General features: G+C 39.8%; 2 protein-coding genes and 1 long non-coding RNA gene across 5 annotated transcripts; 1 reads left to right on the top strand and 2 right to left on the bottom strand.

The window, feature by feature from the left end:
- The first annotated feature begins 918 nt into the window (after positions 1–918).
- Positions 919–3,007, top strand: LOC147199373 (uncharacterized). Its single transcript, XR_015102025.1, has 4 exons — positions 919–1,038; positions 1,139–1,192; positions 1,366–1,416; positions 1,492–3,007. It is a non-coding gene; the product is annotated as an uncharacterized LOC147199373 (long non-coding RNA).
- On the bottom strand, positions 2,204–5,117 carry LOC147199372 (androgen-dependent TFPI-regulating protein). Its single transcript, XM_086121882.1, has 5 exons — positions 3,647–5,117; positions 3,434–3,559; positions 3,256–3,357; positions 3,053–3,168; positions 2,204–2,378 (listed from the first exon to the last, which is right to left on the bottom strand). The coding sequence occupies exons 1-5, from the start codon at positions 3,797–3,799 to the stop codon at positions 2,204–2,206; spliced, it is 672 nt and encodes a 223-aa protein (XP_085978008.1). The 5' UTR covers positions 3,800–5,117.
- A 140-nt stretch (positions 5,118–5,257) lies between these two features.
- On the bottom strand, positions 5,258–16,185 carry sack1ha (scaffolding CK1 anchoring protein Ha). 3 transcript variants are annotated; one of them, XM_086121879.1, is made up of 6 exons: positions 15,939–16,185; positions 14,384–14,835; positions 14,136–14,300; positions 10,688–10,812; positions 6,909–10,569; positions 5,258–6,818 (listed from the first exon to the last, which is right to left on the bottom strand). In XM_086121879.1, exons 2-6 carry the CDS (start codon positions 14,825–14,827, stop codon positions 6,807–6,809), a joined length of 4,407 nt encoding a protein of 1,468 aa, XP_085978005.1. In that variant the 5' UTR covers positions 14,828–14,835; positions 15,939–16,185; the 3' UTR covers positions 5,258–6,806. The 3 variants fall into 3 exon arrangements, with proteins under 3 accessions (XP_085978005.1, XP_085978006.1, XP_085978007.1); XM_086121880.1 differs by lacking the exon at positions 14,384–14,835; XM_086121881.1 differs by lacking the exon at positions 15,939–16,185 and having other exon boundaries at positions 14,136–14,203; positions 14,384–14,527.
- Positions 16,186–21,915: the final 5,730 nt, after the last annotated feature.

Below are 21,915 nucleotides of genomic sequence, written 5' to 3'. Positions count from 1 at the left end.
ATACATATATACAGTACATATACATATACTGTATATATACAGTACATAAAAGTATATACAGTATATACAGAAAACAATTAGCTATACTGAAGAAGATGCATAAAGTCATGTACATGTCATGAACATAATAACTGTGTTGAATGAAGATTGATTTCTTTCTTTTTACTTTTTTTATCTACCTTATTTTCTGTCAAATTATTACTGTATATATGTTTTATGTTCAATAAACAAACAAACAAACAAACAAACAAACAATGTACTGTATATAACACAGAATAATGTAAATATATTAATTAAGATATCCTTTATTTGTCCCTCACTGGGGAAATTTACAGTCTACAGCAGCAATTTTGGGGGGTAGAAAGAAGAAAAACAAAGTGTTTGCAAGCACAAAAATAAATGTAGCTAAAGAGAGCTGTACACAGTTCAATATAAGTGCAATATAAATATAGATATATATAAACAGTATGCAACTGGTACAAGGTGGACATTAATGCTAATGGTCCAGATGGATAAATTAAATGATTTTCTGCTCACAGCTGAGGTTGAACCTGTCCAAACTGACTGAAAAGGGACATGCTGGGTACAGCCTTAACTGAACTAAGTGCAGATAACACACATAAACATGAACGCCCATCTCCAATTTAGAGTCTCAGTTACTAACATGCATGATTTTAATTAAAAAGTGGGAGGAAGCTGGGATTCCAGATTTGCGTCAGTGGTATTTAAAATGTCAAATCATTGGTCAGGTTTCCCCTTTCCTCAATCCAATATTTGGCAACAAGGAAAATATTTACAGCGGGCAAACAACTTGACACTTGCATGCAAACCACACCCTATGTGACGCAGTTGCCTACGTAAAAGCACTTTTATTCTTGACACAATTGAAAGAATTTAAAATGTTGCACATCCTGTTGGGTAGGTTCTTTCATTTGTTTCAAGCATTATAGTGTGGGGCCCACTGAGAGCAGGAGACACTTCTTTCTGACTTGACAAATCAGCACACAACCAAGAAGAGAAATGCTGTACTTCCTCGGGGTAAGTTAAGAAAATATATGTACAGTATACAGTATATTGTCGTCTAATTAGATCTCACACTTGTGATGTTGACTGCAGCATTTCTGTTTTAAACCCACAGATTGTTGTCGGCCTTCTTGTCATCATTATGTGCTTCTCAAAAGGACTTGGAGAGGCGAGTACATTTAAATTGGTTTTGTTTTTTTGTTTAGATCAAGTGATCTTGAATGTGACCATCAATTTTCTGTAAGCGGTCGAATTCTGAGAACGGGCACCAAATGGAACTACTTTCCTGCAACTGCAAATGTTGAGTGGCTAAGGTTTTAATATCATTGTTATCTTGGACAGGGAACTGCACCTCAAAAATCACAGATACCGGACTCCATAGTTAACAAGAAGGTCAGTACTCGTAATAAAGGCTCTAGGTGCTTTTCATAACAGAGATTCCAGAATTGATGTTTTTGTGATCAACAGAAGGACCTGAGTGAGGGAGATCTCAATTTATTGGCCAAGATCCTTTCAGTAGGACTGGTGGACGCAGATCCAAACTACCTCCACCATCTTAAAGGCTACAGAGATCTGAAAGGCGGATGACATGACCAGACGTGCACATTGACTTAAGAACACAACGGTGCTGAAGGTGAAGTGAATGACTCAATGCTGACTACTTCCAACCATTTAGAACGGTGCTGAGTCACCACAGTTCCTTCCTACACGGGCTAAAATCTTTCATCATGAATTGCCCTACACTGAGGTTGGACATGCATAGAGAGAGTGATTTTGCAGTTTAAATCCATAATTTTATAGATGGAAAAGATTGCTGTTGACAAGAAAACAGCAGACACAGGATGTCTATTGAACTTGCTTTATTTGGCTTTTTTTCCGTTATTGAGGTTTTGTCTACACTTAAATGGAAAAACTTCAATGTTGACATGAAACTGGACCATTACAGTTGTAAGGTACAGTCAGTATTAAAGAGGAAGTGCTGACATGGACTCCCTTCATACATTGCAATTGTTAGCGCTTCTGTAACGTTCAACTTCAATATTTGCAAAGAATTATTCTTGAACGTTATTCAGTGTATAGCAATAGAAAATAATGTGTTTGTTTGGATTTTTGTTTTTGCCTTTGAAACAAAAACGAGGAAAACTTTCAGGTCTAGGAATGATCAGGGCCCTTTCCTCTGTCAGTATTGATGAAGTGGGTTTTTCCACACGCTGCTGTTGAGTTTGTCTCCAAGAAGGTAGAGCAAGGTCACCACAGACATGTTAAAACAAAAGAAGCCCAGCAGACCAACAGCACTGAAATGCCCAAGGAGGGGATACACCCAAATCCCTGCTGAGAAGTACACCCAGAGAATCCTGAAGAGGAAAAGGGGGGAAAGGGGTTTCACTGCCATAAATCAGAGACACCGTTTTATTTTTTGTTTGTTTGTTATTTTTTCCACAGACGACATTGTAGTTAAAGTTTCCCCCAGTGGGCTGTTACGACTGTCAAAATCATATTGTACCAGCATTGTTATGTCTTACATGTATTTTTAACAACAAATTGAATTTGAAATAATCAGATGTCATGGAAAATAGGACAAATATTTCAATACAAAATTATTGTTCATTTATGTGAGGGGATATGGTGGGGAAAAAATGCTTGTTATTACAGTCAAAAGTAAAGAAAAACTGCTAATTTAGAATGAATGTTCTGCCAAAATGTTTTTTAAAAATCCCTTTATAAAAAATGTGAAGTCCACCTTATTTACTTTTGTCGGACCCAAAAAGATGTGGTGGGTTAGTTGCGGCTGCTGAGCCTTGAATTTGACACCTGTGTACTAGATCATCTAACAGTGTTTTGTCTCAATACGTGTGTGTTTGCTATCATGTAAAATAAAAACCATTTTCTGGACTCGTCCAGATGCATGGACATAAACTTGAATTTCATGGGCAGAAAACTAAGATCAAAGTTATGGATGTCAATTAAAGCGGATGCAACAGCAGTTTGGTTCTTTGTTATCATTTCAGTCTATATTATGCTTACTTACCAGAATAGGTAACCGATTCCCACTAATCCCAGTGTGGCAAGTGCATTCTTTGTTTGTGGGTAGGCATGTGGCTGCACCAGAATTTCTCCAAGTAATAAAGGAAGGACAAATGTATGCTAAGAAAACAGGTGAGAAATGAGTAATTACAAGCAAATGAATCACATCAATTGTCATAAAGTGCTGAAAATACACATTTTCCAGACCATCGCATGGTTGATCCAAGGAGGGAGGAAGGTGTCAATTGTTGCAGGGTAGACCAACTCTCTGTCATAGGCAAATATAGCCCAAAAAAGAACAACAACAAACTAAACGAGACTTAACATAAGTTATATTGATTTGTTATATATATATAAAAAATAATATTCTTAATACATATCTCACCATGCCCACTGGGAAGGCAAAGACAGAGAATATAAGATCCGTACATCTGTTCAGCGTGTTATTCGAATTTTTCCCGTCCTGAAGATCGCTCACCGCAGCCAGCCCAAAGAATAACATTTGCAGTAACTGAAATATAGCAAGTAAGATGTCATATAATTTTTAATATGCACTCCCCTTTGATCATATTGGACTACTAAACAAGATTGCACTTACTAAATTCAAAAACGTGAGGTATTTCCAAGGTCCCCCATACACAAAGATCCCAGGAGGTAATTCCTCTCCATCCTTCGCAGCCAGAGTCATTACAACAAAAGCATACCAGCTGAATGTAGCGATGTGGTAAACTCCCTTTGGCCTTGGAGTCATTTTATATTAAAACTGATTTCCACTCGGCAAAATGTGGACAAAGTCAAGACTGACACAAACTCCAGGCTGGAGCATGAAAAATGGAAAGAAGATTAGTGCAAAGGTGCAGCTCAATGCATACACAAGAGACCCACTGTTCATTAGGAAGTACTGTACAGCAGAGTGTGTCTTTCTTTCATAAGCAGCGCTCTGCAGCATGTGACTTCATGCCTATTTTACTCTCGTTGAGCTTAATCGCGTTTCCTCGGTTTTGCAAGAGAAGTCTGACGTAAGTACAGTGTAAGGTAAAATATCTCGTTACAAGTTAAACCCTCAGGTCCAAAATGTCTTATTGCGGCATTATAAAATGACTCCAAGTGATGCATGCAGGCGACAGTAATTAATATTATTCTACATCAGAAATACAGGGCTCAGCAAATGTATTCTAAATATTCAGATTAAAAAAATTGATCTGGATGCTTTATTTCTGATATTACGGCAAAGATCAGTTATACATAAACTTGTGAGGGTTGCCTTGGCACACTAAGAGAGCTCATTAGATAAACCAATCGTAGCTCATAGCATACCCACGACTTCTTCCAATGAGGAAGGTTAATGATCAGGGGAGTCGTTCAACTGAACACCAAATTAGTTTACAGTGCAACAACACTATGCACAAGAGGTGAGTAAAACACACACAGAAGGAGAACACAGACAAGTAACATCAACGTGAAAACAATTAGTTACAACCAAAAGTATTAGAATTCTTTTAACGTTTACAAATGCAGGCAGGCATGCTGGGAAAAGTCCGTCTTCTTGTCAAGTTCAAATGCTGCTGACAAACGGCTTGCGTTACCGCGACCTACTGGAAATGTGAAGCACAGACACACTGATATATTGACGTCAACCCCAAATGCAAAGCAATTTGATACATTTTAACGACAATAATCTTGGTTAAGTCACAGCCTGCCATCTTTAGCCTAGATTCATACGTCTTAACTGATTCCCTTTCATTAGTTTTGAAATTCACAGATTTATGCTAATTGTAAGTAATCTGTAAACAAAAAAATGCAAAAAAAAAATGTATGTTTGAAATAAAATTAAAGATGAAATACTTCAAAATAAACTATGCCATAATTAATTTCTCAAGAGATCAAGAAATAATATATAAGGGGTCAAGAAATATTTGAATGCTGAACTTTTGATGTATTACTATTTTGAACACAAATGAGCTGTTTCAAAAGAAACTTATCTTATTATACCCATATTTCAGACAGCTCTGTGGAATTGTCTAAGAGCTAGAAACTGCAAAAAGCATAACATTCAACCAATCAGTGGAGCATCAACACACACGTTACAGGTACACCACTATATGAACACAATACTATTCTGGTTACTACCAGTGTTGTTACTTTTAATACATGCATTAAGCTCTGTACTCACTCAGGATTATCATCTTAATCAAAAATATCCAAAATGAACATTTTGAAAGCATTTTATTTTCAGCAGTTTGTCTAGAAGACCAGACATCCATTAAATGTACCTAAAATATAATTCAATTTCGTTAGTTTTCTTTGTTTCATTTTACAGATTTTATAGTTGAGGCACAATGTCAGAAGAATACAAAGGCACAAAAGCAGTTTCTCCAACTTACAAAATATAAAACAACAGTTTGTCATTGACTGCTACATTAACTTCATCAATGTACATGGTATGGCTTTGAGGTCCCTCCAGGAAAATGTATTTTTATTGCTAATACAGGAATATGGATGACTTAAAATCTCCAAAAATACACCAACAATGTGCCAAATTTGTTCAGCCATCACTACGCACACACACAAAAAAGGTTGGCATGATAATCACATCGCGCTGAACAGATTCTATATTTTTTATGTAACTTGTTTGTATTGGTTTCTTATAAAATGGAGCTCCATTAATGCATACCTTCATTATTAGATTAAATACAGTTTTAAAAAAAAGCAACACTAAAGGAAGATAATAAAAACTGTATTTTGTTAACAAAGATAACATCAGCTTTAAGATGTGGCTGTTTCTTTCACACTTATGGTCCTCTTGTTTCGAAAGTTCGATCAATATTATTGTATTAAATACCTGTTCTAAATATATGTAATTTGATTTTCTAAACTCACTCAAAGATAGCAAGCAGGTTTGGAAGTCTCTGAATTTTTTTCTCACTTTACCCAACGCCTCCTTATGAGTTCAGGGGAAAAACAAGACAGACATGAGTTGACTTGTTCAGAAGTAACAGGCATTTATGCAACATAATCAACTCTTGCTGAAATAAGTGAGGCATTTATGTGGCATTTCACCACACTTCCAAGTAGTCACCAATGTGGTAACATTTTGGTTTGCCCTAAGTTATGAGAACAACAATGTAGATGTGGGGGTGGGGGGTGGGGCTGGAGTTACATAAAGAACCACCAGATGGCAGAAGATACTTCACAACAAATTCTGTTTATGCACCACGACTAAATAGTTCAGAAGGACAGCATTGACCTGTTTATGCACCACGACTAAATAGCTCAGAAGGACAGCATTGACTTCTATTTTGGAAAGCTAGTTTCATCCAACCAATTGGTAATAAACTTGATGGTCTTACTTCATCATTATTATGTATTTTTAAGACCCCCGTGTTATAAAACCACAGATCTTACGATCACTATTCTAAACAAGCCAGCAAAACCGTAGCGTTTTCCATTTGGGGCAAACAGTAACTCTATTGTATGTACTGTGGACACCGCTGCAGTAAAATGTAAGTACTGTGTAGGGCACCTCCAATTATCAGTTCTAACAAATTGCACTTTACCCATTTGTGTCATTCAAACATTTTATCACGTACATGTGCACGGTCAACCATCATCAAACGCACCCCTACACTGACTAAACTGATAGTGATTGACAAATAGAAATCCTACCCTATTGGTCGTTACTGTTCATGTAAATGTCTTAGTCAGCATGTCAGGTTTCTGCTGTACTTCAGTCTCTCAGCTTTCTCTCTGGATCCCAGTTAAGGAGTCATCTGAAAGCGAGAGAGAGAAAGAGTTCTTGTTATAGAAGTGAACAAAAATCTTCATGTGTGGAAAAATATTGTATAAATAGTTCAACGTACATCAAAGCGACTGTAAACTTTCCTCTCCTTCCTCATGCTTTGGAGTTTCTCCAGCAGCTTGTCACGGTCCTGAGACGACTTTGGCACGTTGCTGCTGAGTGACCCAATCTCTCTTTCTTTTTCCCTCTTGGCATTTTTGTCAGCTTCATCTTCTTTCTCATCATCAGTGACTGGTGCTTCCTTTGTGGACTCGTTCCTGCTTTGGCTGCTGGCCGAAATTTGTTCTAACAGCAACTTTGTATCGTCTCGGAGGTTGCTGCTTGAGAGCACACCGGCGGTTGATGAGTGATAGCGAGACTGGCTTGACTTTGGCTGCTTGGATTGTTGTGATGATGGTACCCCTTCCTCTGCTGTCACTCCTGAACATTTATTTTGCCCTGCTGCTTCATTTATTCTTTCACTCCAATCAGATTGCTCTGCGGGACTCTTGCTAACTGTACTTGTAGTTTCTCTGTCCTCCGTTTTATTTTCACAATGCATAGGCGATGTCGAATCTTTGCTGCCATCATTTTGATAGCCCAGACTATTGCTACCAAGAGAGGCAGCTAATTCTGTTGTGTAGACTTCAAATTGATCAGAGTGGAGCTTGACGTTGGGCAGAGCCGGCTCGGCCGAAACAGATGTGACAATGGAGGTAGGGTGCATTGTAATTTTGTGTATGTCAGTTGGATTCCCATTGGTTAAAAAGTTGGAGTCAGAGGACCCATGCAACACAGATGAACATAAATCAGTAACATCAGGAGCCGAAGATTCTTCTGGGTTAGGTTCAGAAGGGCAATTTGCTCGTGTTAATGGCTCTTGAGATGAGTCTTCGAGAGTGGGTGGAAGATTGGATTCTTTTAGATCAGATTTAGAATGACTTTGAAGACCAAATATATTGGATTCAAGTGGTGAAGAGCTGAGGCGATGACTTGGGATGTCACCTTTGTCTTGTCTGAGAGATGAAGGAACGACAATGGGTGACAATCCAGACTCATCTACAATTGGACCAGCTGCATAATTTTCCTGTAAAACTCCAGATGGCTCAAAAGCAGATGATGATTTTTCCTCAGTAGACAGGGTGGCTCTAGGTGGGGAGGCAACGGCAGACTCCCCCAGGTGTATTTTGGTACAAGTTAGGGACTGCATGCTAGGTGAGTTTATGTTAGAGTCATGAGGACTGGATGTGGTTTGATGAGTACCAATGAATGGCGGGTGTTCAGAGTTAGAGCTTTTTGCATCTGGTTGTGCTACTTTGCTAGACTGTGATGCCAGAGGAAAAGATGCCACCTTGGTCTTGACCTGTGATGAGTCTTGAGTTTGGTTGTTAGAAGTAACCATGGTAGATACAGAAGATGATACTGAATCGCCCATACTGGGAGTAAATAATGTGGACTCATGTGAGGTAGACTTGACAACCGGTGATAGACTTTTATCGGTAATACGCTCAAGCGATGGAAGATTAGCATGTGTTTCTTTTGTTAAAATGGGTTGTTGACTCGAGCTACACTCACTCAAGGCAGCTTTATGAAGCTTTGGATCTTCTGAGTCACACTCACGAGCCTCTGCAGAGACAGATAAAGATGCTGCCGTTTGGCTGTTCCCCAATTGTAACTTTTTAAAATCAGCCGAGACTCTAGGTGGTTCACTTTTTGAGCTTTGGGGCATAACGGTTAGATGACTGACCTGGCCCTCTTGCTTGTTTGCCTCATCACTGACATCAACAGTTGGCTCTGTGGACTTTGTTTTATGTAAATCCTTGGTAGTGACACTTGATGATAACGACATTGACATTTGTGAAGTCATATCACCTTTCCCGCCCTCAAGGGGTACAGCGTCCTGCTTTTCCACATTAACACCTTCAAGATCTGTTGGTGCTGTCATTACAGTCTCCGCTGTTCTCTTTTCATCTTCTGCAGCTTTAGCAGCTTTGCGTTTTGCTGCCAGCTCTTTGAAAAACATGAGTCTCTTATCGGGATCACTCATATCGACAGACGACAGATTGTTCGCCGAAGACATAGGTGCTTGATCGTTTTTTGCCACATCAGAGTCAGACCGCTTCAATCTGGATGGTGCTGGAGATACTTTTACTTGTTCAGTATCTGGACGTTTTAATGGTTCTTGTACCTCGAGATCTTCGGAGGAATTCTTTGAATCTCCCTTGGATGAATCTTTATCCTCTGCTTTACTGCTTCCTTCTTGTTTGGAGGCTTCAGGCACAGAGCTGTCAAATGACTTCAAGTAACGAGTCCATCCAAAAGATTCTCTTGCAGCTGGCCTTCTTCGTCCCAAAACCGGAGAACCAAAAGGTAGTTTCGCCTGCTCAGTCTCATTTTTGCCACTTTCGTCATCTCGTTGCCCTGCTGTATGCTGCTCTAAAGAGTTGAATATCAGAGATGATCTTAACCTTGAGCTTCTTGGCATTGCTGCATTGTATTTTCTCCGAAATGACTCATCCTTTCGCACAGCAGTATTAGGTTCCTTTTGTTCTCCCTCTTCTAGTTTCTCCCCTTCAGTTGTTGACGATGATTCTGAGGGTGTTGGTGTTGTTTTGTTGTCAGCTGGCACAGCAGTACTTTCTTGTGGCAATTTAGTTGACTGCTCGGGTTCCTGTGCAAAAGCTTTGGCATAAGATGGCAACTGACTTACTCTTGGAATGGCAGGTATCTTAAACTCTCTGACATTTGGAATTTTAGAAATCGAGAATTCTGTGACGGGTACTGTTAACTGTAGGGGGTTAGCTGGGTCCTCAAAAGGATCTCCTGCCTGGGGTGGCATCAATGGCAGCCCTTCATCTCCTGGATTATCATATGCACACAGGTAGGAGTTAATTCTCCAGTTCCTTAAACCCCGCTTGACCATGGGGTCTTTGCGGTCAGTGTTCGGCTCTTGGAAAAACTGCTTGTCATCTCCAGTGGGCTGAGATAAACTTAAAGGCAAATCTGCAGCAGGGTGTGATTTCTCTGAGACCTGCTCAAAGTCCACATTCTTGGTGGATGATAAATAGTTAAGCACAGGGTCAAAGTTATCAAATGGATGCATCTCTTGTGGTAAACCTGATTCAGAGTACTGATCTGCAGCACGATAGTTTTGGCTCCAGAATTTCTCAGGGCCCTTGTAATCGACTTCAGGACCCGGCTCCACATTTTTCTGTTGCCCCCTGTGAAACAGCCTTCCCCGGGCCTCAAAGTCTGCTGTGGGTTGAGTTGTGAATGGGTAATTGTACCTGCCATGAACACCTTCAGCAAAAATGTGGCGTTTCAAAGCAGGGTTTTCCATCATGGGAAACTTGGAGGGACCTTGCTGCTCTGTTCCTGACTGCTGTGATGGAAATCGACTGTACAAATCAGCAGGACCATGGAAAGATCCGCCCCTTTTCATGTGCAACATTCTCCAGTCAGGTTCCATTTGTTCATCAAATGATGGCTTCGTCCAATCCTCTGTATGAGACATTTCCATTGGTACCAACTTTCTGGGCTCTCTGTACATGAGTGAAGTTATTTTACTCGGGTATTGCCTCTTTTGTAAAAGGCCGATGTCTTCCGTCGCGCAAGGTCCATCAGTCAAGAATGGTTGTGACTGAGCAAAGAGGATCCGAAACTCTTCATCAAAAGTCGATACAAGCTGTCCGAGGAAAAGGTGTGCCATACAACGATGTAATTTCTCAAAAGACCACATGAAGCTGGAGAAAAACAACGAAAATCTATTTTAAAAAATTCAGTCATTCATGCTTAATTTTAATGAAATATGAACATCTACTTTCTTGTTTCTTAACTGTCCATAGTGTGTAGGAACATTACCTGTAGTTCCCACTCAGTACGGCCCTGCAGTCTGTCAGCAAGAAGCGATCCATCATCTGTCCTTTGAAGGATTTCCCTGAGCGGCAGTGATAAGTGATGCCCGACACAGTTCTTACACGTAGAAACTGTAAGAGTTATTGGAGTATTAATGTCAAAATTAAAGCAATCTGGCAATATCGCATTATTCTTCCAAATATATAAAGTACAGTACTGCACAAATGACTACTTCACAAGTTCACCTGAGCAAAACTGAACTGCGCTGAAAAGTAAAACCAGTTTTATTTCTGCCCTTAAGGTTGGTGTTTTTTTTTTTGCAAATACCCCGAACCATAGTGATGACTTTTACACTAATTGAATGTTAAATTTATACCAAATAAAGTACATCAATGTGTGTTTATAAAAAGGTATTCTAATGGAATTGCCTGGGGATGCAAATGGAACTAATTTGGTTAAATGGCCCATGTAAGCATTACCATAGAAAGAAGGATTCCTCTGTTCGGCACATTTGATTTCATGGTCAACAATACATTTACATAATTATTTATAGGCTTGTGCAGGATAAAATGAAGAGTCCACACAGCTACATGTATGTGTGCGTGTCACACTAACTATGTTGCTTAAAAAAAAAAAGTAACATTGAGTAACATAAAACTATCCTCATGAGGGTCGCGGGCGTGCTGGAGCTTATCCCAGCTGTCTTTTGGGCAGTAGGCGGGGTACACGGGTACCACTGAACTGGTGGCAGCCAATCGCAGGGCACACATAGACAAACCACCATTCACACTCACAATCACACTCAGGAATAATATAGAGTGTCCAATTAACCTGCCATGCATGTTTTTGGGATGAAGGAGGAAAACAAAATACCCAGAGAAAACCCATGCAGGCACGGAGAGAACATGCAAACTCCACAGAGGAAGAGTGGGGCCCGGATTCAAACCCCTGTACACTGGTAGATGTGCTAACCAGTCGTCCACTGTGCTGCCCACATAAAGGCATCTCTGATTTGGGTCATCATCATGCTGAAAGTTCCTCTTAATCTTTGGCTTTCTAGCAGAAGCCTCATACTAACATTGACTGGTATTTTGAAGTTTTTGTAATTCCTTCCACCTTGACTAAAGCCCCAATTACAGCTCAGGAACATCCCCAAAGCATGATGCCGCCAATGCCATGTTTCACTAAAGGTGCCGCATGTGTGTTTGTTGTTGTTGTGATGTCTTTGCGCCAATCATCCTTTATGGAATTTTGGCTGAAAACTTCAACCTTGATTTCATCAGACGATAACACATTTACCCACATGCGTTTTGGAACTCCGAATCGGGCTTTGACTTTTAACTTTCTAAGATAAGGGTTCCATCTTGCTATCATGTCGTTCTACTCAACTGCTTAGCACAGACATATGAAGAAGAAGGGAGATGTTACCAAATGTACTAAATAACAAGTTATAATCAGAAATTCCAATATTAAAGTTCCTACAATGTTGCTCTCCGCCTCTTTGTAGCCTTCCTGAAACGTTTTTGTCTCGTCTTTAATTTTGGAAGGACGTCCAGTTCTTTGTAATGTCACTGTTGTGCCACTTGATGATGATCTTTATTGTGTTCCAGGGCATATTTAATGCATTAAAAATTATTTTGCCCCCTTCTCCTAACTGATAATTTTGATCTCCCAGATCCTATGGCAGCTCTCTGTGATCCTTGGTTTGTAAGATGTGACTAAAAAGACATCAGGTATCGCCTACGAGAACATCTGTAGTTTTTGAGGGGGTTATCAGAAGGTGGCAAAAGTGTTCTGATTTGCATATTATCAGTTTGAATGTGATTGTTTAATTTTGAACACAGCTGGAGCTCCAGTTATAAGAGGCTATGGGCAGTTATTTTTGTTGCTTATTTTACTTACACGCTCGAAAAGCTTAGAATTTTATTCAATTTGTTGGACAGTTTAGAGGTACCGTTCTTGGTGGAAAAGGTTTTCAAATGACTTCCCTTGTTATCATTTATGACAACACAAAACTCTGTCATTTCAATGGGGGTGTTTAGACTTTTTATGTTTGCTGTAAGGCGACCCGGTGGGCGACTGGTTAGCACATTGGCCTCACAATGCAGAGATGCATGGTTCAATTCCGGCTCAAGCCTTCCTGTGTGGAGTTTGCATGTTCTCCCTGTGCCTGCGTGGGTTTTCCTCGCGTTCTCGCACATTCCAAAAACATGCATGGCAGGTTGATGGAACACGCTAAATTGTTGTTAGGTGAGAGTGTGACCACGAATGGTTGTTTGCATGTGTGTGCCCTGCGATTGGCAGGCAACCAGTTCAGGGTGTACCTCGAAGACAGCTGCAATAGCCTCCAGCACCCCAGCAACCCTTGTGAGGATAAGCGGTTTAGAAAATGGATGAATGTTTGCTGTCCATTTGACGTATTTATGCAAAACAAAACAAGTTATTGTAAATAAGTACATGTGTCAAAGTTAATGGATTAATCGACAGCCAACTAATTATCACATTAATTGACATCTATTTAAATTAGCAAGTAATTAGCGAGGGACATTGTTGAACTTACAATTATCCAAATCCCCTGATTTCAGCCGCTCAACAGAAATTGCTCTTTGATTACATGTACAGAAATCTGCTTTTACTTTGGAAAACAATGACCGGACCAATGAACAGTAATCAGTGAAAAAAATTGTTTTGTAATACACTTCAATGCAAAAATAAAATGTTATCTAATTTTTCGATTACTCAGTGAAATAATCCATAAAATAATCAACAGCCCTATAAATAAATAACGCTAATGTCATCATTGTTTTGGTCATTTGTACCTGTGTACTGCCCTACCTTGTACTGCTTTATCACTTTAATTTCCTCTTTTCGAATCAATAAAAGATTATCTTATCTATTTACGTAGGTATATTGGTAGATATTTACGTATGAAGAGCATACACAAGCTTACTCAACACATGACTACGGCTCAGTGAGTTATTTTGACAACTTGTTCCTGCTTTGCTATTGTTACAGGACTGACAACCCTAATTGTGCTTCTTGCTCTGTCATAAGCAGACCTTTGTTTCATTGTTGAAGGAGAGGTCCATGTGTTAAAACTGTACTTTTTTTTTTAACCGTGTGAACTGTCGAGGTTCTCTTGTACTTTAGAAAACACAATGGCAATTGCTACGAATAAATCACTGATTGATTCTTTGCTTCCCAAAACAAGTGCATTCAAGAGGATTTAATGAGCAATCTGACATGCATGTCAGTTAAGCAAAATTAATCATAAGTCTATTGGCAGTCTTGGCCCTGACAATGGCAGTAAAGATTGAAAAATTGTAAATGAATGGTAAACCCAAGTGTTAAGGGGAGATGTGATGACAAAATATGTTAATTAGCTAGGACAACAGGATAGGTAAAAAAAATGCCTTGGGTAAAATGTATATTGTGCAACTTGGAAAAGACTCACTTGGATACTCTGTAGATTTACTCTGCAGTTGGACACCATGTTCATGAAATGATCTACGTTCTGCTCGTCTAAAAGAATATAGACGGCAACGTGTCTCATGGCAGCATTTAAAATATCAGCAAATATGTCAACATCGGTAAACATGTCCATCACTATGGCAATCACCTGTGAAGACAAAAACACATATGAAAGTGTGACAACACTGTGAGGGTCATAGAGTCTGCTGCTATTTGAGAACAAAGAAAGACCTGCTGAGCATTCTTGATAAGTCGCCGGGCCTGCTCCTTGATACTCGGCATGTCAGGCTCAGGAGGGTTCACCAACGTGGTGACCTCCGTGGGGCCACCAAAAAGATGCAGCTGAGGCCAGCCAAGATCCAGGCCGGGGGCATCTAGGTCCGAGTGGATTGGCCAGTATGTATCTGAGGAGCTGTCTCCTCCACTCTCTTGAAAAGTTTGCTCTTGGTAGGAGGTCTGCTGAGGAAGCTGGGCTGAGCTCTGAATATACTGAATCTCAGGTGCGGACAGGAAATCCACCACATCTGCTTTTTGGAGAAACTCATAATATCCTTCCAGCTCTTCCTCAATCAGTGCATCAATTGCCAGACGGTACTCTTCCCGATAGTGAGGAGGAAGGTAGTTAGGGTGCAGGGGATAATCCCCAGCAGAGGAACATTGAGAGCGACGTGCCATATTGCTGGCTGAGGAGATGATGAGGACAAAAGAAACCGTGATAAATTAGAGCCCTCACATCTAAATACATCCATCCATCCATTCTCAACACCACTTTTCCTGAACGGGGTTGCAGGAGGTTGCTACAGCCTATCCCAGCTGATTTTAGGCAGAAGGTGGATGACTGCCCGAACTGGTCACCAGTCAGTCGCAGGGCACATAGCCCTGAGACAAAAAAACATTCACACCCACATCCACTCCGTCGCTGAGAGGGAAGTGATTCCACACTACCCGCACACAACAAGTCAGGCGAGTGTATCACGACACCATCAGCGACATCTAAATACATATGGGACAAAACAACACTACAAATTAAAAACTTTAAAATGTAAAAAATAATAATAAATGAAAAAAAAGGACAAACATATGCTTTTGCATCTGTCTACAGAGGCCATTTTGGAATGTGACACCAACAATTAAAAGACACGCGATTCAGAGATCAACTGTCAATATAATTGAATGCTAGTGGACAGTGTTTACATCAGATATCGCTTCACAACTGTACAGTGTCTAATCACACTGATTCCAGATAATACAAGGTAGTACACTCCCTTATTGTTTGCACAACGTAGTAATATGGTATTTATTTCGACACCCAACAACATATTTTCAAATTGGAAAGAGCAAAATCTGGGAACATTACACCAAGTTTCTTCACCCTATTTTCCTGAAAGTGGGGGTCAAATACAAATGAATGAGGGGAGGTGAAATTCCAGTACAGTACTGTAGAAAGTTATGGGTGCGGCTCCTCCCTCTGGCCAAAAACACGAGTCTCGTTCTGGAGTTTACGAAAACCACATTTTAGCATAAGCCACAAACACGCACTGGAAAGCATTAAAATAAGAACAATCGATAGAAAGGGTAGAATATAAAGCGACGAGCTAATGGCGCTCGCAAGGCTCCATGTTCAGAACTTTCTGTCACCCAGCTGTTGTGACGAGTAACAGGTAAAAACGTAGCATACTTGACAAAAATATTTCGGGCCATATGTGACACTCCGCGATGTCACAAGACACATACACAGTCACACATTAACAAAACATGCACGTCTGGCGTTATTCGGTTAACTTACCGAGCTCGTTCACGTCAAGTCATCGTCAGGCTTCTTGTCGTTCGAGCTCGAAACGGGCCATTTGGCCTTGTTTCCGGTCGCTGCGTCTCCAGTCGCGCCTCTAATACAACTGGGACCTGCCGAAAGTGTTCTGACACATCCTTTTTTTCCTGTCACCTAGTTAAACCAGTTTATTGTCACGCTTTAGGCATGTACACGACGATTATTGAGAGCTAACACCGAGAAGAAGTGCAGGGGGTCAATTGAACACCGCACCGCCCACCCCCTCGCTCGCTCTCTCTCTCTCTCCTCCCCTCCTTCCCCCTTTCCCCTTTCTAGCTTCCCCCGTCTCTCTCTCCGTCTGTTTCTCTTTGTCAGTCTTTTTTCCGTCTCTCGCTGTCTGTCTCAGTCATTCTCCCCCTTTTCTTTCTGTCTGTTTCTCCCCTTGAATGCTGCTTTGATCAGTCGACTGATAAACGCAAGGCCCAAACTGCTGGCTTCTCAAACATCTGGCAAAATACAAAGTGTGTCTGAACCATAATCTGTTTGATTTCTGCACTGTCAATTTGAAATAATGTCCTGTTTTTAAATAAGGGTTGGAAATGATCACATGTTTTAATCCCACTCATTAATTAATCGCCAAAACAATGAACAAATGAAATGGTCATTATTAAAATAATAGTTGCAGCAATATGAGACTGACAAATATGAATATTGATATATTAGTGTGCATTTATGAAGATTTGTATTCATACGTTTCCCTTTGGCATTTATTCCCTATTTTCTAAAGAGTTAACCTCCCCTCCCCCAAAGTATACATTTGATAATCACTGCATTACTTCATATTTCTTTCCTCCTGTGCGTATGTTCAGCAGGACTGTGTCTACAAACTCTCTTTTTCATTGTCACGAAGGAGCTACATTTACTGTATTCATGTTACGTGTGCAGTAAAATCCAAACCATGTGTGGGTTTTTTTCCTCCCCCAGAAAGTGAATTTGAATCACATTGAGAGAATAGGCCGTTACCATGGTAGCTTTAGTGTACACAAATGCATGCTTTCCTACAAGAGCAATTAATTAACAAGGGGGGACGATCAAACCCACCAACTGAAGGCAATGCAGCACTTTTTGAATTGTACAGTGCCTGTATACTCACAAGTTCACAACCTTAATGACACATGCATACAGTCAGAAAGACACTAGAAATGATAGCCTATATCGTTCTCTTCAGATAAAAAATGGCAACCTTTCAGAAGCCTGCAAAAAAGCGTGTGTCGCCCATGCCTTGGCAAGTACATCACAAGCAAATGGCAAAGATCTTCAACCGATAACAATGGGCTGAATGAGAAGGATTGTGGAGAAGACTTCTATTGCCCTATGAAAAATATCACGTGTGTTGATGTATGTGTGAATGTGTTAGTCTAAACAACACACAGGAATAGCACACGGTGTTTAAGTACTCTGTCAACTTTGAATCGTTGCTTTCTTTTCACGCAACATAAACAATTACAACAATGGCCATTACCAGAATTCCATAACTGACTCAGGATAAAGATTCTCTGATTAAATATCCTGAAAGTTGGAATTCAAGGAATTAGAGACCTTGTCTGAATGTTTAGTTTAAACCATAGAAGGAGATCGAGGGAGCAACCAAATGTTGTTATATTGTGTGTGAAGTTTGCTCCAAACTCAGACCTAAAATAGACATGACTTGTGATGGACTGTGATGTAACTAAAGGAAAGGAAGTGATCTAAGCTATCTCCTGAAGTGGAGATTTGAAGACAATTCCTCATTGTTTCTTTCAAACACTACCGGAAACACACACGTAGACTAAAACGAATGTTCAAACTGTTCATATACAGTTGTTGCACAACACACCACAGGGCAGCGTTCACCATTTGCACTACTTCATTCATATTCCATATTTGCAATATTAACCAGAATGACTTCTTTAGACTATTGTCCGAGTGCATAGAACAAATTTTTGTAAAGAAAATTTGGGGGTTGACTTCTCTCTTTAAAGCCAGCGTGATGAAAATATTCGGTTTGGGCATCTTTGGTCAGGGGATCTATACTGTTGTCATTGTACGGAAAGTATAGTAAATCATTGAAAGAAGGCTGTCATTGAATGACGTATTCCTGGTGCTTTTGAGAGCAACAGTAGGAAATGTGACTTTGGAAAACAAAAGAGAAAAGGAAGCACAGCAGCTGTGAGATTCATTACTGGGTGAAGCCTTCCATGCAGCAGCACAGGAGGTCTCCTAGAGGAGAGGTGGTTATGCTCAAATAGAGAGACGAAGAAAGTGAAATTCTGACAATGATGAATGAGCCCAGAGTCCATCCATACGTTTTCTACAGCACTTAAGGACATGGATGATCCACGCTGACTTTGGGCGAGATGTGGAATGCATTCCTGAACTGTTTGCCAGCCGGTCGCACAGCACGTGTAGACAAACAATCATTCACACTCAGGTTCACTCCTACTCAGTAAATTTCCTCGAGTACATTTTACTCTAAGACGACTCTATTATGAGTAATTTGTGTTCTCATCCAATGAAAATGTATTTTCATCCCGTGGAGTACAATTAATCCACTACTTCGAGGAAAATTTATTCTGAATATTGTATTCTCTTCCATGTGTAAATTTTACCCTGTTTAGGTTGGGACCAAATCTAGTCTTTTTTTTTTGTAAAATGTACTCAACAGAATTGACTGTGTACGGGCAATTTGGAGTTCTTAATTTAACCTTTTGGAATGTGGGAGGCAGCCAGAGTACACACAGAAAATCTGAGCAAGCACGGGGAGGACATGCAAACTCCGCACAGGAAGGACGGAGCTGAGATTTAAAAAAAAAAAGTGAGACAGACCTGCCAACTACTACAACAGAGTCAAATAATCCAAACCAGCAAGTATTAAATATTGGTGATGACTGATCTTCACACTACCAATTAATATAAACCTGCAGTGCTGAAAGAGACACTTTGAACCTAACGTGAGCTAGGTGAAATTTGAACAACAAAAAATAAATACCGGTAAATGTTAAAATGGTTCATCAATTTAGAGTGCAGCCCTTTGCCACGGCTCAACATTTATTATGTGTGAAGTCATTGAGGGGAAAAAAACCCAACTCTCTGGCTTTGGGATTTTTAAGGATTAAAAAGGGAACAGGCAAACAAGTTGCAATTTGATCTGATGGGGTTACACAACTACATGCATCTCAACATAAATGTGATTCTTCAAATTGCATTTACACTGCACATTGGTGATCAGATCCGAATTCGCTTCAGTTGAGAAAATGGTTTCAAACTCCACACACGCACACACACAAAATTCATTCTAATCATATGAGGTTGGACATGTTGTTGGTCTTTTTTCCTTTATGAGAAAATCCAAAGCTTTTCACATGCGATGGAAAAATTATATAAAGCAGCATTACAACAAAACACTGAGTAGCCTCTTTATAAAGAGGAAACAGTGTAAATGTGTCATTTGGAGAGGCCAAAACAAATTCCACACAGGATTGCTTTTCCACACTATCTGGCGTTTCTAAGATAGAATCCAGTGTACTGTTAGGGGATGTGATGTCATGTCATGTGTCTAACCGGTCCCCAGATGAACTTGGAGGTGTTTAACTAGATAAAATGAATTTACTCATTGGAAAGGATTAAAAAAAATTATATGTGAAACCAGATCACACTGTGAAGGCTGTTGTTAGTGTGGAATGCATGTCAGCCATTTACAAGTCACAGTATCATGAAAGTGTGGAAGGATTCCAGATTACGTACAGTATGTCTAACCTGCCTTTTAGTCCGAGAAGAGCCCAAATGAGTAAACAATTAATATTGTGATCCTGAGAGCCTTTTTGATACCAACCTAATGAAATGAAGCTTGACTTTCTGTTGTTTTCCTGTGTAAGGGCGCAATCATATTAACTTGCATGCACCAAAATGCTTGTCATCGCAAGTGGCAACCCGTCAGAGGTGTGGCCTTTGTGCTGCTGTACTGTGAGCTCTTTGTTTTAAAAAAAACAACAACAAAAAAAACCCCAAAGACATAGCTACAACAGTGTTATAAAAAGAAAAAAAATCCACAACCACTTGTGACCTTTCACTGCATACCATTTATTTGATCCTTCCAAAAGTAAATGAACATTAACTTGATAGCGAAACGCTGAATGATTCACCTTTACGTCATAATGCCTGCCTGATAACTTAAACAGTCCATAGCACTTTGTTTAGTAGTGATGCCATCCTTCCATTTTACATGAGTCCGTTCTATTGTACCATTTCTCGAGGCACATCCTGTGAGTACAACAGTTTTCCGGAAGGCTTCTTCCTGCACGACGTCGAAGACAAGTACAGGATGCACATCATTTCCTTTCAATATCCAATATACATTTGATGCAAAGATACCATTCATACATTTTCTATGCAGTACATATAAATAAACAGACATTCACATTCACATCTATGGACAATTCAAGGTCTTCAGTGAACCTGACGTCTATATTTTTCAAGTGTGGTAAGAAACCGGAGTACTTGGTGAAAACCCATATACGATTTATTATTATAGGTAAGCTTTATTTTGTTTTAGCTTTTGATTTCTAATTTATTTATTTATTTATTTTTTACTGCTACCTTTTGGATAGAATTTTTAATTAGTTGAGTAACAAACCCAAGACACCCTGGCTGCGAGGCGGAAAAACAAACCACTTGTGTACCATACCACCTCTGTAAAGACACCACAACTTGAAATCAAGAAAGTGCATGTTGAAACATCAACAATCAGGCCCATCTAAATGACAGAAAAATTCTGGAATCAATCAAACGACTTACAGTCCTTATGTCGTACTTGTGGCACACATTTTTCAATTGCAACAAAAGTTAACATGCCTAAGCAAGCATAACAATGGAAAGACATTAATTTGTTAGAGTTCAAATTGGTTCCTTTCATACTTTCAGTGACCTTTCAGGTTATGCAAGAGGCTTGCTTTATTGACTGTACTGAAACTAAGGCTCAACAGCCATGCAACAAGCTGTGGAAGTAGTGGCTTGTGCCAAGTTGGTGTTCAAAGTAATCCCCTGGAATGCTTGTACTGTTTCTCTTAAACAGCACCTGTGTAGACGCCAACCTGGAATGTAAGGTCTGAAATGAAAAATGCACTTGAGCTAGAAGGTTAATAAGTCCAGTAAAGTTAATTTTTTTCCCTCCCAAAAGCAACAGAGCTGCAAAATTAAAACGCTTTACTCAGCGTAATCAAGCTTAAAAGCTTTAAGGACAATCCATCCACCACATCTCATTTTCCATTTAAGTCACATTTACTATATGGTGTTCATAAAGCTGTGGAAAATGGGACTAAAATCCATCTTCATCTCCAGAACATGAATGTGAATCATTTATAATAATTGGATATCATTTAAAAAAAACAAAACGAAAATTGCCACTTTTAAGGCCAATTCTTTATTATCTGTATGATGACATGTTTGAATGGGGACTTTTAATGAGTTTCTCGAAGCTGGACTAAAGTTCGCTTGGGCTGCACCAAATCAGAAAACTCCACCTGATTGGATTACTCAACAGCGCCTCTCCCAGGGGAGCCTCCTTTTAGAGTTTCATTCTGATGAGGTCATCCTGCTTGATGACAAAGTTCAGTTTAGTAGCTATCAGCGTTTGCAAGCACGCACACATACACACACATTTGGATCGGTCAATAATTATTTTTATCATGAGGGAAGTGTAAATTCGCTCCAAAATGCACACAGCGTCGCCTACTGTTAATGGCTCTAGTGTACAGTACATTATCAGACGTTCATTATGATCTGTGTCCATTATCCACGCCTATCCAATATACTGTACTGTATTTACACAAGAAGAAGAGAAAGGACATGACGTCTTCATGGAGCGACGGTAGACCCCGCCCCATTTTCTGCGCGCGCCGATGCAGTCGGCCGGAATAGTGTTATTTACTTTTGCAAACTTTATATTGTAAGAATTTAA

Source organism: Hippocampus guttulatus, chromosome 10 (assembly GCF_054856545.1).
Source record: "Hippocampus guttulatus isolate MCC_2025c chromosome 10, RoL_Hgut_1.0, whole genome shotgun sequence".
Classification (NCBI taxonomy): domain Eukaryota; kingdom Metazoa; phylum Chordata; class Actinopteri; order Syngnathiformes; family Syngnathidae; genus Hippocampus; species Hippocampus guttulatus.
This window is presented reverse-complemented; position numbering and strand designations above follow the sequence as displayed.